This window comes from Protobothrops mucrosquamatus, unplaced genomic scaffold (genome assembly GCF_001527695.2).
Source record: "Protobothrops mucrosquamatus isolate PMUCROS unplaced genomic scaffold, P.Mucros_1.0 scaffold78, whole genome shotgun sequence".
Taxonomy (NCBI): domain Eukaryota; kingdom Metazoa; phylum Chordata; class Lepidosauria; order Squamata; family Viperidae; genus Protobothrops; species Protobothrops mucrosquamatus.
Genome location: NW_015386455.1, coordinates 2,558,764 through 2,572,462, shown reverse-complemented (window position 1 = coordinate 2,572,462; position 13,699 = coordinate 2,558,764). Strand labels below are relative to the sequence as shown.

The 13,699-nt window shown below is 37.9% G+C and overlaps 2 protein-coding genes across 2 annotated transcripts in view; one reads left to right on the top strand and one right to left on the bottom strand.

Moving 5' to 3' along the window:
* Window positions 1-7,267, top strand: part of KMO (kynurenine 3-monooxygenase) — a 21,551-nt gene extending 14,284 nt beyond the window's left edge. The window contains exons 10-15 of the mRNA XM_015812327.1: window positions 247-394; window positions 2,464-2,521; window positions 5,404-5,486; window positions 5,566-5,667; window positions 5,784-5,843; window positions 6,596-7,267. Coding sequence (XP_015667813.1) covers window positions 247-394; window positions 2,464-2,521; window positions 5,404-5,486; window positions 5,566-5,667; window positions 5,784-5,843; window positions 6,596-6,718 — 574 coding nt within the window. The 3' untranslated portion in view covers window positions 6,719-7,267. The remainder of the gene's footprint in view (window positions 1-246; window positions 395-2,463; window positions 2,522-5,403; window positions 5,487-5,565; window positions 5,668-5,783; window positions 5,844-6,595) is intronic.
* A 5,371-nt stretch (window positions 7,268-12,638) lies between these two features.
* Window positions 12,639-13,699, bottom strand: part of ITGB2 (integrin subunit beta 2) — a 45,382-nt gene continuing 44,321 nt past the window's right edge. Inside the window, exons 15-16 of the mRNA XM_015812326.1 lie at window positions 13,204-13,370; window positions 12,639-12,871 (exon numbers count right to left, since the gene is read on the bottom strand). Coding sequence (XP_015667812.1) covers window positions 12,806-12,871; window positions 13,204-13,370 — 233 coding nt within the window. The 3' untranslated portion in view covers window positions 12,639-12,805. The remainder of the gene's footprint in view (window positions 12,872-13,203; window positions 13,371-13,699) is intronic.

The following is a 13,699-nucleotide window of genomic DNA, read 5'->3' as shown; positions in this document are numbered from 1 at the left end:
ATATATATATATATATATATATATATATATATATATATATATATATATATATATATATATATATATAATTTTTCTTTGAAGTTCTGAACTTATACATTGCTACTTGTTGGGTATCTAAAAAATAGTAATGCCAAACCTCACTGCCCTCTCTCCTTGCAGCTTTCAAAATATCCATATTCCAATCAGTTATCAAATGGTAATGTTTATTTAGCATTTAATCAGTGATACAGCACTTTGAAATTTCAGGTGCGAACTGATGCAAGATTACTTTGTGCTACCAGCTCAGGCGATGGTGTCGGTGAAATGCTCATCATATCACATTGGCTCTCAATGCATGCTAATGGGAGATGCTGCACACGCTGTTGTACCCTTTTATGGCCAAGGCATGAATGCTGTAAGTCAAAGAATCCTTGCAACTGAAATTTTTGTTGTTTTTCTTTCTCAATAAAGAGTGCTTCTTTGCGGCTATCAACTTCCGCCCTATGCAGCAGTTTCAGATAATTGCAGAAGTGTCCTCATTGCTGATATGAAGGAGTGGAGGAGCTAGCCAATTTAAAAAAAAAAGTGGTACCCTATTTCCTCTGCATTTGCTCACAGAACAAGAAAAAAGGGGTGAGAGTAAGAGGAAAGCTGCCAAGCAATAGGGCAAAGGGATCATGAAGTGTCAGGTTTTTCTTAGGGTAGGAGAGACTTGGAGCAGGAATGCAGAGAATGTAAACATGCCACATCTATTAACAAGTGAGCATGAGAAAAGGAAGGCAAAATCTTCATTATAAAGAGGGAAATGTGGGAAAAGAACACAGTGTATTTGGAGTAGGAGGGACTATAAGTTCTGTATCAGCCTCCAGATGCTCAGTGACTGTCTGCTGTTTATAGTCACTATTGTTCCTGAATCATCAGAAGGATTCAATTCCTAGTTGTGTTGTTTAATCTACTTTAGACCTATCTTGGGGAATTTGAACCAAGGTATCATGGGACTTTGGCTTAGAAAATCAAGAGTTACTGCATACACTGGAGATGATTGTATATTACTCCTAGCATGGGAAGAGCGAAGAAGAAGGAGCGACCAAAAAGTAATGAAAGATAGAACTAGAGTAGTGATATAGCAGGAAGTTCAGGATGTGAGTGTAGAATATTGGTATAGCTTTTGCTGCCAAGACTCCAGGTTTTTCCCTTTCTGGACTGGCTAGTTTGAGATGCTGATGCAAAACCTAGACCTCAAGGGAAGATTACAAGTATGAAGCAAAAAAGAAACAGAGGAAGAATGATATAATTACTAGTTCCAGAGAAAGGAGAAACGCAGAGACTTAAAGTAGTATGTTTTATACAAGATACCAAGTAGAGTCTGTTTTTAGATCCAAATTTAAATTAAATAAAAATACCTGAAGTATTTATTTAACAAGCAGAGATAACAATCATAGGGAAACTGATCAGAAGCTTAATACTTATTAGGAGGGCATAAAACTACAACTATATTTAGGAATTGTAGTAATAATAGTTTCCTAGAAATTTTTCTACCTTGCTTGACTGTAGTTCCCACACTGAGAAATACAGAGGACATAGTTCACATTTATCTTCAGAACCAGTAGCAAGGAAACTAGCTGTCAAAACCACACCAGATATAGAACAAGATTTTAAACTTGTTTTATCATAGCAGAAAATAAGTTCAAAGTCTGGTTTGATGCAGCAAATGGGTCTTTCTAGGTAAATGAAGCAGGAAGATGATTCAAGTAAAAATTCTAGTGTTCTGCCAAGTTGTGGAGATAGTTATCACAGTAGAAAGGAGTCAGGGTTAGAGAGGTATCATAAACATGATTCTGGGAATTAATCTTGTGGTAATCCTGGTGAAAAACAACTAGGTCTTGGAGTAAGAAAGCTAGCAAGCCTGGAAGACAAAGAGCAATCATAGAGGTGGGTGGGACAAAAGATTACAAAGAATTAAATAGATATGAGCTGTGCCTAGATTAGAATGATTAAGAACAATAAAACAGTAAATTCATTAAAAACAGTAAAAACAAGATTTAGAGATGTTCTTATTTATTTATCTGTTTTTAAATCAATCTAACAATAGAGAAACTTCTTGAGATATCATTGTGAACAATAGTGATACTTAACAGGCCAAACTTCCTGCCCCCTGGCCCCTCTGAGATCTGGGAGTAGCCTTTGAGCCCTTTCCTCAAATGCCTTCCACTTCTGATTTATTAAAGTTGAGGTAATCACTTCTGCTTTCTTAATTCTGAGTTAAATATTTGTAATTGAACATTTAATTGTTCCAACTGGCTAGAAAGAACAAAGCATCAAGGTTTGAGGAGGTGTTACCTGGCCTGTGTGACGACCTTATCATTTGAAAACTGTAAAAATAATTTGGCACTTTCTATGTTTTGCCCAACACAATAATCATGGAATTAGAATTTACTACTTAAAATTAGATTCTTACTTTCCTTGCATTTCCCCCCCCCCCAGGGATTTGAAGACTGTCTAGTCTTTGATGAGCTGATGGACCAGTTTCACAATGACCTCTGTAAGTGGCTATCAGATAGAAAAAGCAATATTCTACCAAATGCAAATTAAAAATGGCTTGATGTGAAATGAGTTCAGTATCTCTATCATCTACTCCATCCACATATTTAGGGTGTGTCTTCTCCTTCTGCAAAACTGCATAAGAACCAACTCCCCCAACCTCTGTGGGCTGGGCAGATTGTAAAGTCTGATAGATCCTGCATGTATGTGTGTAGCAGAATAGGAGATAAGGACTGTGATTGCTCCTGAAATGGAAAGAATCTTTATGAGAAAACTTAACTGATATGGCCCAGGTATCACAGTCTACAGGTTTGAATGATTATTCTGTGGGGAAAACAACATTTGTTTCCCCCATCAGCAACGATAAGAAGGAATTGTAACATGAAGCACATCATAAAATGACTACTTATCATGAGAATTTTTAAAAGATATCCAAGGTCTCCTCAGTTTTGGACCTCAAAGTCCCCCTCCTGATGTACTTTTTAAAGACAATGACAAATATGTTCTCTCTGCCTGCAGAAATTCCTGTTTTAGCAAACTATTTTTAAACTAGACCAAACCGTTTTTCATTAATCTTGTGAGTGTGTTCTGATAATTTGATATATTGCATTTCATTTTATCTCATTATTTTGTTTGTATTTATAATCTGGAACCTCTTCAAGACTGTTTTACAGACAAAATCAAACATTAGATATTTGCATTTTGCTTTGTTTTGTAGTTAGTTCAAATAAATTAATGATCCTATCCTACCCTAGTGTTACTGTTTTCTATAAAAGGAAATGCTGAATAAGTTCTTCTTCAAGCTGCATTAACTTATGAGTTCTTCTTCAAGCTGCATTAACTTATTATCCTCTAGTTTTTCAGTCAGCAGAAATGGAGGCCAGCATCAATTGCACTGCTCTAGTAGCTGAGACTTAGAACATAGAATAATAGGGTTGGAAAGGGACCTTCGAGGTCTTCTAGTCCAACCCCTTGCTTCTTCTTAGTTCAGCCCCCTTCTTCTGCTTTAGTACAGTAATAGAGACCAGCTCATGTGAGTGAGTGAGTGTAATGTAGTCAAATTAAGAAAGCCTTTGGTGGATTTCCTTGCCTTTATTTTTCTTTCACTGAGTGACACCTGTTGGTGGAAAATATAATTGCACTGCTTGGTGGAGTTTGAAAGAGTGGGAAGCCCTTACTCAAATATTCTCTGGCTGGCAAATTGCAGGCATAGAGGAAAAAACGAAAAGGAGCAATTCTGACCAACTCCTGTTTCAGCCTGTGCCCTTCCTCCATGCCTAGGCTGTGTCAGTTGGAAAAGCTGTAAAAGCCGGGTACAGGGTGAATTGGGAGGAAGCTGCACCTGATAAACACTGCAAAGAAATGGCAGTGCTGTAGCTTCAGATGGCAGAAAATGGAACAGCCAGGGGGACATACAGTAGGGTAAGAATAGGCTGAATAGCACCGACATCCCCAGAATAACTGAAACAGAGAAAATACGGTCAGGCAAAACCCCTTGTCGGCAGAAGCAGTAGTAGTTTGGAATTTAGCAATCCAAGCTGGCAGCTCTTTTCCCATTTAAGTCAACCTTATGTTCAGCACAAGGACACAATTAGTTTAGTTGTCTAAGTGCCGGTTTAGCTTTTTAGAAAGTGACCTTGTATACAACAAGCCTGAGAAATTTATTTGGTTGATTTATATATTGCCTTTATTTTGTACAGGCTCACATAATGCTCCTGCCTTCAATTTTCTCCACAACAACAATGTGTGTGTGTGTGTGTGTGTGTGTGTGTGTGTATGGAGCTGAAAGAGTATGACTGAGAGGCCATTATCAACCTTGTTTATCCTAGAGAAGTCCTTAAAAAACATTAAGGTCTTAGGAAACACCTGCATAAAAATATTTTTTCTACAGATCATGGTACATTAGTATGGGTCAGTAAGTTGTAGATATAATAGTCTAATATAGTAATAATTGTTGGTGGCCTTTGGAATAGAGAATGATATTTTTCTGTGGCTCTGGGTTTTTGTTTGATTTCTCTTCTGCCACAAAGGATGTCAAGTCTAATATAAGTCAGTAATATAAATAGATGAAACTTCATTTTTTCCTTTCTTTAAAACTGATTTTTTAAACATGTACAAGTAAACCTAAAAGTCTTATCACAAATTTATTCTGTATAAGATGCTAATGAGCAATGATTTAGCCCCTCCCCTACCTTTCCTGAAAAAACAAAAAGCAGTTTTGCAAAGTTATCATTCTTAAAATCTTTCCTTTCATAAATTTTAAAAACTTACAAGGCAGACATACTAAACTTTTAAGCTAAAATGGGGGTTTAATTTTTTTAAAGGTAATTTCATTCCATTTTTTAAAAGAAAAGGCTGACTATGAAAAAATACGGACAATATTGAATAGTGAAGCTATTAAAAGTCTTAACCCTAAGAAATATGTATAAAAATATAGACAACTTTATACATGACTTTAGAAAAATGTCCCTTAGTGAGTAACATGATAAGGCTCAAATATAAAGTAACAGTTACAAAATTATATAGTAGATATTATTAATCAGCAATAGGAAAGTGGCAGGCCAGCAGCTGAGTCATGGTCTATAAAAGTTCTCAACACTGTAAGAACTGGTATTATGTGACATGCGAAGTTTTTTTTAAAAAAAATGTTAATTTTTTTGGTTGCAATCTCTTGCAGAACTTGAGTTGACAAGGACTGAAATAGAATATTACTATAAACACTTCACAGACTGTATCTTTAGGCATTGTATGCTCATAAAGCTGTAAATTACAACAAATGCTTATCATGGAATGGCAACTAGTTGCAACTTCTATTTGCATCTTCTATGGCATATCAAAGTTTCTCTCTGCAGAAAGCCTGTGTTGTCCCTGCTTTTTCCTTAGGTGTTTGCCTTCCAATGTTCTCAAAGCTAAGGGTACCTGACGATCATGCAATTTCAGATTTAGCCATGTATAATTATATAGAGGTAAGTTAAACAATATTTGATTGGCCATTGAATTATGGGCAATGCCACCAAATGCAAATCTATCTCTTTCTAATTTCAGATGCGGGAACGTGTGAATTCAAGGTGGTTCATTTTCCGAAAGCATATAGACAATTGGCTTCATGTACTCCTGCCTTCTATCATCATTCCTCTGTATACTATGGTGAGACTCTAACACTTAATTCTGCAGGAGTTTTCTTGTATTTTTTCTCCCAGTTGTCCACTTTTTCCTTCTGGGATACGCCCAGGTTCCTGTATTGATTTTGTAACCTCCTTCAGGTGACATTCTCCAGAATCCGATACCATGAAGCTGTGCAAAGATGGAAATGGCAGAATAAGGTAAACTACATTCAGATGCATTTGCCTAAAGTAGCTACACCAAGCATTTATTGTTGTGGCAAATGCACAGGAGGAAGTTGAGAAGCATAGCTATCTTCACTTTAGATTCAATAAAGATGAAAATTTAGAATGTCTAGTACCATCAAATTATACATACTGTAAGGGTGCAAATAGTTTTCCAGTAGACCTGAAGGCCCTACCTGACTCATCCCCTCTTTGCTCGTCAGGGCTTGGGGTTGATAGAGAGCATGACCAGAGACACTCCAGGACAACCACTACTTATAATCCCCTAGTCAGAATTTATGAGTCCTGAGGCTGTTCAGGATCAGCAGAGTATTACTGGGGCTGCCCTGAAATCTCTTCCTTCCAGGACCCTCTTCCTTCCCGGAATGTGAGCCCAATTTCACCAAACAGTTCTGGGAGGATTAATGAACTAGGATGGTTATATGCTCATCATCAGCAGATTCCCTTGTGCCATATCTTGCCCAGCTTGATAGTAAAATAAAGAGACAGATGAAAATATGGAGTGATATAACAGAGAAATAAAAATGGTAATTAAGGATGCAAGAAATGCTTGTTGAACTCAAACCTAAATTTCTTTGCGACTGACATTGATGTGTGTTCAGACCAACAGCCTTAAACAGCCAGATTTAAGTCTTCCTAAAAATGTTGGCAAAATAATTGCAATTGTTTCCCCCTAGAATATTTTTCAGATATTTTACTAAAATGCAGATTTTTCATTGTTGTTAAAGGTGATCAATAGAGGCCTCTTCCTCACCATGGTAGCAGCAGCAGTGAGTGGCATCTATCTGTTCAGAAATGGAAAGTTACCCAAAATTGACTTTCATATAGAGGATTTGTGGAGACATACTTAAAAATGGTGGAAAATTTTCAGAAATCATTTGAGATAGAAATGAATGCTTTCTGAATAATTAATCTCTGTTTTAGAAATGGGTCCTCCAATTTATATTTGATGTATATTTGATATGATGTAATGAATGCTGGATTCAAGACCTAAAATCCTGTTCATATTGAGAAATTCACTGCTATTTTGTTATCAGTGAACATGTCATAAGCCACTTCTAGATATGGATATGCCTTGTATTTTATCATTGCTTTTCTGTTTGTGTTGCAACTGCAGTGTACAGCCCACATAACTCATTGCTGTCCTGTGTTTCATTTGCAAAAAATCTGCACTATCCCAGCTACATCAACAACACATTTTGACAGAAGATGCTGGGGCTTTTCTAAGATTGTTCCACCACCTCATCTTCGGTTCCCTCCCATAAGATAATCATTATGGCAATGCTTGGAGTTATCTAATTCAATTGTTTCTGCATTTTTTTTTTAAAAAAAATCATATAATGCCAGTATTCCATTCTTCTCAAGTTCTAGTATGGTGAAAAAAATAAAGTTGTTGGTTGGAATCCAGTTGTCCATTTCTGCTAGAATATTGCAATAGGAAGGCAATGATTCTCTCCTCTGTAATTACAGGTAAAACTCAAAAAATTAGAATATCGTGCAAAAGTTCATTTATTTCAGTAATGCAACTTAAAAGGTGAACCTAATATATGAGATAGACTCATTACATGCAAAGCAAGATAGTTCAAGCCGTGATGTGTCATAAGTGAGATGATTATGGCTTACAGCTCATGAAAACCCCAAATCCACAATCTCAGAAAATTAGAATATTGTGNGGGAAAGCCTCAAAAGGTAATTGCAAAAGAAGTTGGATGTTCCCAAAGTGCTGTATCAAAGCACATTAATAGAAAGTTATGTGAAAGGGAAAAGTGTGGAAGAAAAAGGTGCACAAGCAGCAGGGATGACCGCAGCCTGGAGAGGATTGTCAGGAAAAGGCTATTCAAAAGTGTTGGGGACTTTCACAAGGAGTGGACTGAGGCTGGAGTCAGTGCATCAAGAGCCACCACACACAGACGGATCCTGGACATGGGCTTCAAATGTCGTATTCCTCTTGTCAAGTCGCTCCTGAACAACAAACAACGTCAGAAGCGTCTTACCTGGGCTAAAGAAAAACAGAACTGGTCTGTTGCTCAGTGGTCCAAAGTCCTCTTTTCTGATGAGAGCAACTTTTGCATCTCATTTGGGAACCAAGGACCCAGAGTCTGGAGGAAGAATGAAGAGGCACACACTGCCAAAAGCACCAAAACCTGGTTCAATGACCGTGGGATTACTGTGCTTGATTGGCCAGCAAACTCGCCTGACCTGAACCCCATAGAGAATCTATGGGGCATTGCCAAGAGAAAGATGAGAGACATGAGACTGAACAATGCAGAAGAGCTGAAGGCCGCTATTGAAGCATCCTGGTCTTCCATAACACCTCAACAGTGCCACAGGCTGATAGCTTCCATGCCACGCCGCATTGAGGCAGTAATTGCTGCAAAAGGGGCCCAAACCAAGTACTGAGTACATATGCATGCTTATACTTTTCAGATGTCCGATATTGTTCTATGTACAATCCTTGTTTTATTGATTGCATGTAATATTCTAATTTTCTGAGATTGTGGATTTGGAGTTTTCATGAGCTGTAAGCCATAATCATCTCACTTATGACACATAACGGCTTGAACTATCTTGCTTTGCATGTAATGAGTCTATCTCATATATTAGGCTCACCTTTTAAGTTGCATTACTGAAATAAATGAACTTTTGCACGATATTCTAATTTTTCGAGTTTCACCTGTATCTCCCTGTGCATCCTCAAAATATGATCTGTAATTATCTCCCTGTGCATCCTCAAAATATGATTTGGAGGCTCTTTCAGATTTTGTGGCAACAGTGAAATTCAGTTTGCATGATATTAGTTCCATTCAACGTTCTAAATCTCAATGTCATGCTCAATGGATTTTAAGGTAGATAGTTCTGGGAGGATGGTAAAGTGATCAGGTTAGCAGGCAAATGCCTGGAAAATATGGTGGAAAAACATCAAGATCAGGAGAGTTTTCAAGTTCATAGAAGTACTCCAAGAAGATTAAAGGATGGGCAGGCAAATTCTGAGAAGATCAGAAGGCAGTGGGCCAGTGGGAAGGCACTGGGAAGATTAGGAAGTGAGCAGGTCAGTGAGACAATCCTAGAAAGATGGGAGGCAGCCAAACTGGTGCGAAGATACTATGACGATTGGTAGGTGAAAGGGCCAGCAGAAAGAGGCTGAGAAGATAGCAAAAGCAATAGCATTTAGACTTATATACCGCTTCACAGTGCTTTATAGCCTTCTCTAAGTGGTTTACAGAGCCAGCATATTGCCCCTAACAATCTGGTTCCTCATTTTACCCACCTCAGAAGGATGGAAGTTTGAGTCAACTTTCAGCCAGTGAGACTTGAACTCTCAAACTGCTGGCAGTCAGGAGTCAGCATAAGGAGCCTGCAGTACTGCATTCTAACCACTGCACCACCAGATGAGGAGAGGGCCAAAGGTGTAAAGAATAGTGGAGCAGAGAGCATGTACTAGGGAAATTGGAAGTACATTTGAATCTGTTGTAATTCTGATTACATACCTGAATCTCATATACTATATAATTCCAGTTCTCTTGCTTGTCTTTAAATTTATGAAGATTCTATCTATTCATATTTAAGGGGAAATAAAATTGATACCAAATAACCCCTTTCACATCTCAAACTACTTCAACAGATAAGGCATGCTTGAGCACAAATTGAAATGTACATGAGCTTTATTGGTATCAGTGTATAGCTGAGAATTGCAAGCATGGCTACATAGTTGCAAATTGAAATGGCTTTAAATCAGTAAAAGTTTTATTGATTTCAATGATGCAATAACAACATTTATCAAGTATCTTATTAAGTACCTGGAATCCGCACTGAGCCAAACTTTTGTGAAAACAATGCTATGCACATTGTGACATCACAATACAAGTTCTGCTCCTTACATACATATACATATGATACGTTGCAGTGCTAATACAAAAGGGGAGAGTTTAGATTGCAATTGTTGTTTTGCCATTTTTCCTCCCTGTGGATGGTCACGCCTAGCATCTTCAGAACTGACAAACTTTAATATACAATGTTAAAGTGACTGCAATTACCATGTTTTCCCGAAAATAAGACCTACCCTGAAAATAAGCCCTAGCTTGATTTTGGGGAGTGGGCCTAATATAAGCCCTACTCCAAAAATAAGCCCTAGTTTTGGGGTGAGGCGCACATCTAAAAATCAAGCCTGGGTGGAGGTGGGGGGGTGGAGCTACCCCACATGCCCCACACTCACCGTTGCAACCAAGCCTCCCATGCCCCGACACCTGCCTTGCCGGCCCACTTCTTCTGCAGCTACTTGCCACTGCTCACACACGTGCGTCACCCCCAACCTCTATTTTGCCATCAGAGGTCTTCAGGAAATGCTTCTGCAGCTAAGAATGGAGCACCGGATTGACACACATGGCACCCCCCCAGCCTCCATTTTGCCTTCAGAAGACTTCAGGAAAGGCCTCTGCAGCCGAGAACTGGGCTCCGGATTGATGCATGCAGCACCCCCTGGAGGCATTTCCTGAAGGCCCCTGACAGCGAAATGGAAGCCAGGAGCAACGTACATGAGCGGCAGCGAGCGGCCGCAGATGTGGGCCAGCTGGGCGGGGCTGTTGGTGCCACCGCCACGAGGTGAGACCGTGGAAAAGACATCCCCTGAAAATAAGACCTGGTGCCTCTTTTGGAGGAAAAAAAATAAAAATAAGACTGGGTCCTATTTGGGGGAAAACACAGTACCTTGTTTCCTCTTGGTTGCATACAGCTTGCCTGATTCTTTGCATTGACTTGTTCTTCATTGTAGAGAAGGCCTTAGGCATGATTTCAAACCAATCTTTTCCTGTAGAACTACAGAGATTTTTTTACCTACCAATTTTACCTACGAATTAGTTTAATTGACATACCATTCTATTAATTAAAATTTGTTAAAATCAGTTGTGACAATACTATATTCCTCATGTGATGTCCTATCATGCCTATCATGTACTATCATGCCAGCAATTGATGTCTACAGTGCCAAAAAAATTGTGATTTACATATATCAATAGAACAAAAATGAAATACACAGCTTTCAAATATCTCATCTGCTTCCATGTCACATATAATTCTTGGCTTTGCATTTGCTTATATCCTGTGGACTTAACCAATTCAACCAAACTAATAAAAATGATTTAATGCAATAGGTAAACCAGGAACAGAACTCTGTTCATGCATCTCATCAGTCGTAATATGGTTTGCCTGATTTATCATAAGTCATAAATGTTCTTTGAATATAGAGCTGATCAACAGTCCAAAGAAAAGCTATCTGATTATAATTTGTGGACCTGTCAGTATTTTTTCAGTAAAAGGATTTCCTATATTCAGCAGCTGATATAGTTGTTAAATTTAAATCGGAAAATGGAAGTTACCATTTAGCCTTATCACTCACTGGGTAATACTTTTGGAAAAGCTCATTTTTTCTGAACTAACTAGGCCTTCTGAACAGTAGAAGAGAAATGCAAGTACATTTTTACTAACACGTTATTGTTTAAAACAATCCTATTACTGGGGATTGAATGTCGATTGATATCCAGACAGGACATCTGGCACAAAGAAGCTCATCCTCAGCTCAAAATCTGCTCCTCAAAGTTATCAGATCATCAGATCCCTGATACAGCACCAGGTGAATAAAAGTTTTTATAGATTTTTCGATTCATTTGGTAATAGCTTCAGAACTGTCTCTTGCAAGCAGAAACAAAATTTTGTGTTTACTGGACAAGACCTCATAAAGCTTGCTGACCCACAATCATGATGAGCCAAAGCCATTTGAGTCTATTCCATAATAGTCAAATATCCCCCCCCCCCAGGTTCTCTGACTACTCACCTGGTTTTGTAAACTACAAGACCAATATACACATAGGTACATATAGGTGATATGTATGGAAAGAGCAATGCTGGAAATGTGTTAAGTGCTGGAAGTTCTCTGAGGTAGTAAACTCAGCTATTTAAAGCAAAGGGACTGGATGCTGATTGGCTGCTCTGTTCTGATACACTCTTTTGGAGTCCCAGAAAAAAAAGGTTCACAGTGCAAAACATTGACGCTTTTTGAGAGATGGGTGGAATTGCAATTGCTCATGAGATGAACAAATCAGCAACACACATTGTTTTGAATGCAACATAGTACCTTCTTGGGAAAATTACCAGTTTGTGGTAATAGCTCATCACCTTCTCACTCACCTTAAAATAGGCCTTGTAAACACCTCACCTCACCTCACCTTAAAATAGGCCTTATAAACAGCAAAATAGTTAATTAAAAGAACTCCCTGAGTAGCAGTTGGCAATTTTATTTACATACTGTATATAGTAGAGGTTTAGGTAATTTTATAAATCAAAACCCCAATTCCCTATAGTTTGTATGGGTGATGAATGGAAGAGGCCTAGCTGCTCTGAGTGCTTCATCTGAGATATGCAGTAAAGTTCTCTAATGCTTACGTATTTTTTAAAAAATGTTGGAATAGAAGCATGTTGCATGTAACAACAGTGGCAAGAATTATATTTGCGCAGTATTGGAAAAAGGAAGAAATACCATCAGATGAAGAAATAATTTAAAAAATACTAGAATGTGCGGAGATGGATAGACTGACTTTGAGGTTGAAAGAAAAAGAAGAAACGGAATATTATCAAACTTGGGACTTATTTTATCAAGGGCTAGAGGAAAGAATAAAGGATTAGGAATTAAATTTGTATTAGTGAATGTAAACTCAGCCAGAACGTTTGTTGAACAAGTACTATTGAATGTATGAAAAAATCAATAAAAATCTAATATATATATATATATATAAAGAAGCATGTTGCAAAATCCGCAGAATGGTTTTCTCAAAAATAACTGATATTATACGGCAATAACGGTTGATTTAAGAAAAGCAAATGGATTCATCTTCTGTTTTTCTGCTGAAGAGTTTCTTTGTGCTTTGCACTGTTGCTGAAGTTTCATTTCATTGGCCATTAAATCTGGGGTTCACAACAGTGGTAGTAGCACTCTTGAAAAGAGGATTGTCAGCCTGTCAATAAAACATCAGAAACTTTTAGCTGCTAATAAAACCTAACATTTCAAGATCAGATCTGGATTCAGATGGGTAATCATACATTCATTTAATAGCTTGATAAAACCCAAACTAAACAGCAGGAAGATGATAGAATCTACACCGGGGTAGTCAACCTTGGCTCTTTTATGACGAGCCAAGGTTGACTACTCCTGATCTATACCAAAGGCGTGCCCAAGTACACCAAGCTGAATCAATTACTTTGATTAATAACTCAAACACAGGAAGAAAGAGACACAAGTAGGTCTTCTCCTTTCTTTATATCTCTCCACCAGAGTTAAACATCTTACCTCATTCCATTTGGCCTTGGATTTCTCCTTCTCAAATCTGTGATATTCTCTGCGATCAATCAACTCTGCCACTAGCCGCCAAGCCAGGAGGAGAAGGAGCCCAATAAGAGCCACTCCAGCTATAGTGCCCCCCACTATGGCTGCAATGTTAGGGGGTTGGGGGCATTCTAAGAAAAGAAAGAAAAATGATTAAAAATGTGTGCTTGACTGAGCAACAGAAATACAGCTATGATGTATTTATAAGACTATATCCGTTTGCATATATTACATGCTAGTGGTAAATGTTTCTTAAATTATTATTATTATTATTATTATTATTTATTGTATTTTTACCCCGCCCTTCTCCTTGCGGACTCAGGGCGGCTAACAGCCTAATAAAAACAGATACAAAAATACAAAAAATACCATCATTAAAAACATAATTAAAAGGAAATATTAATTTGGCCTTTGTTATTTTAAAAATTATTTTAAAACCCAGCTAAAAATTACCCCTTAG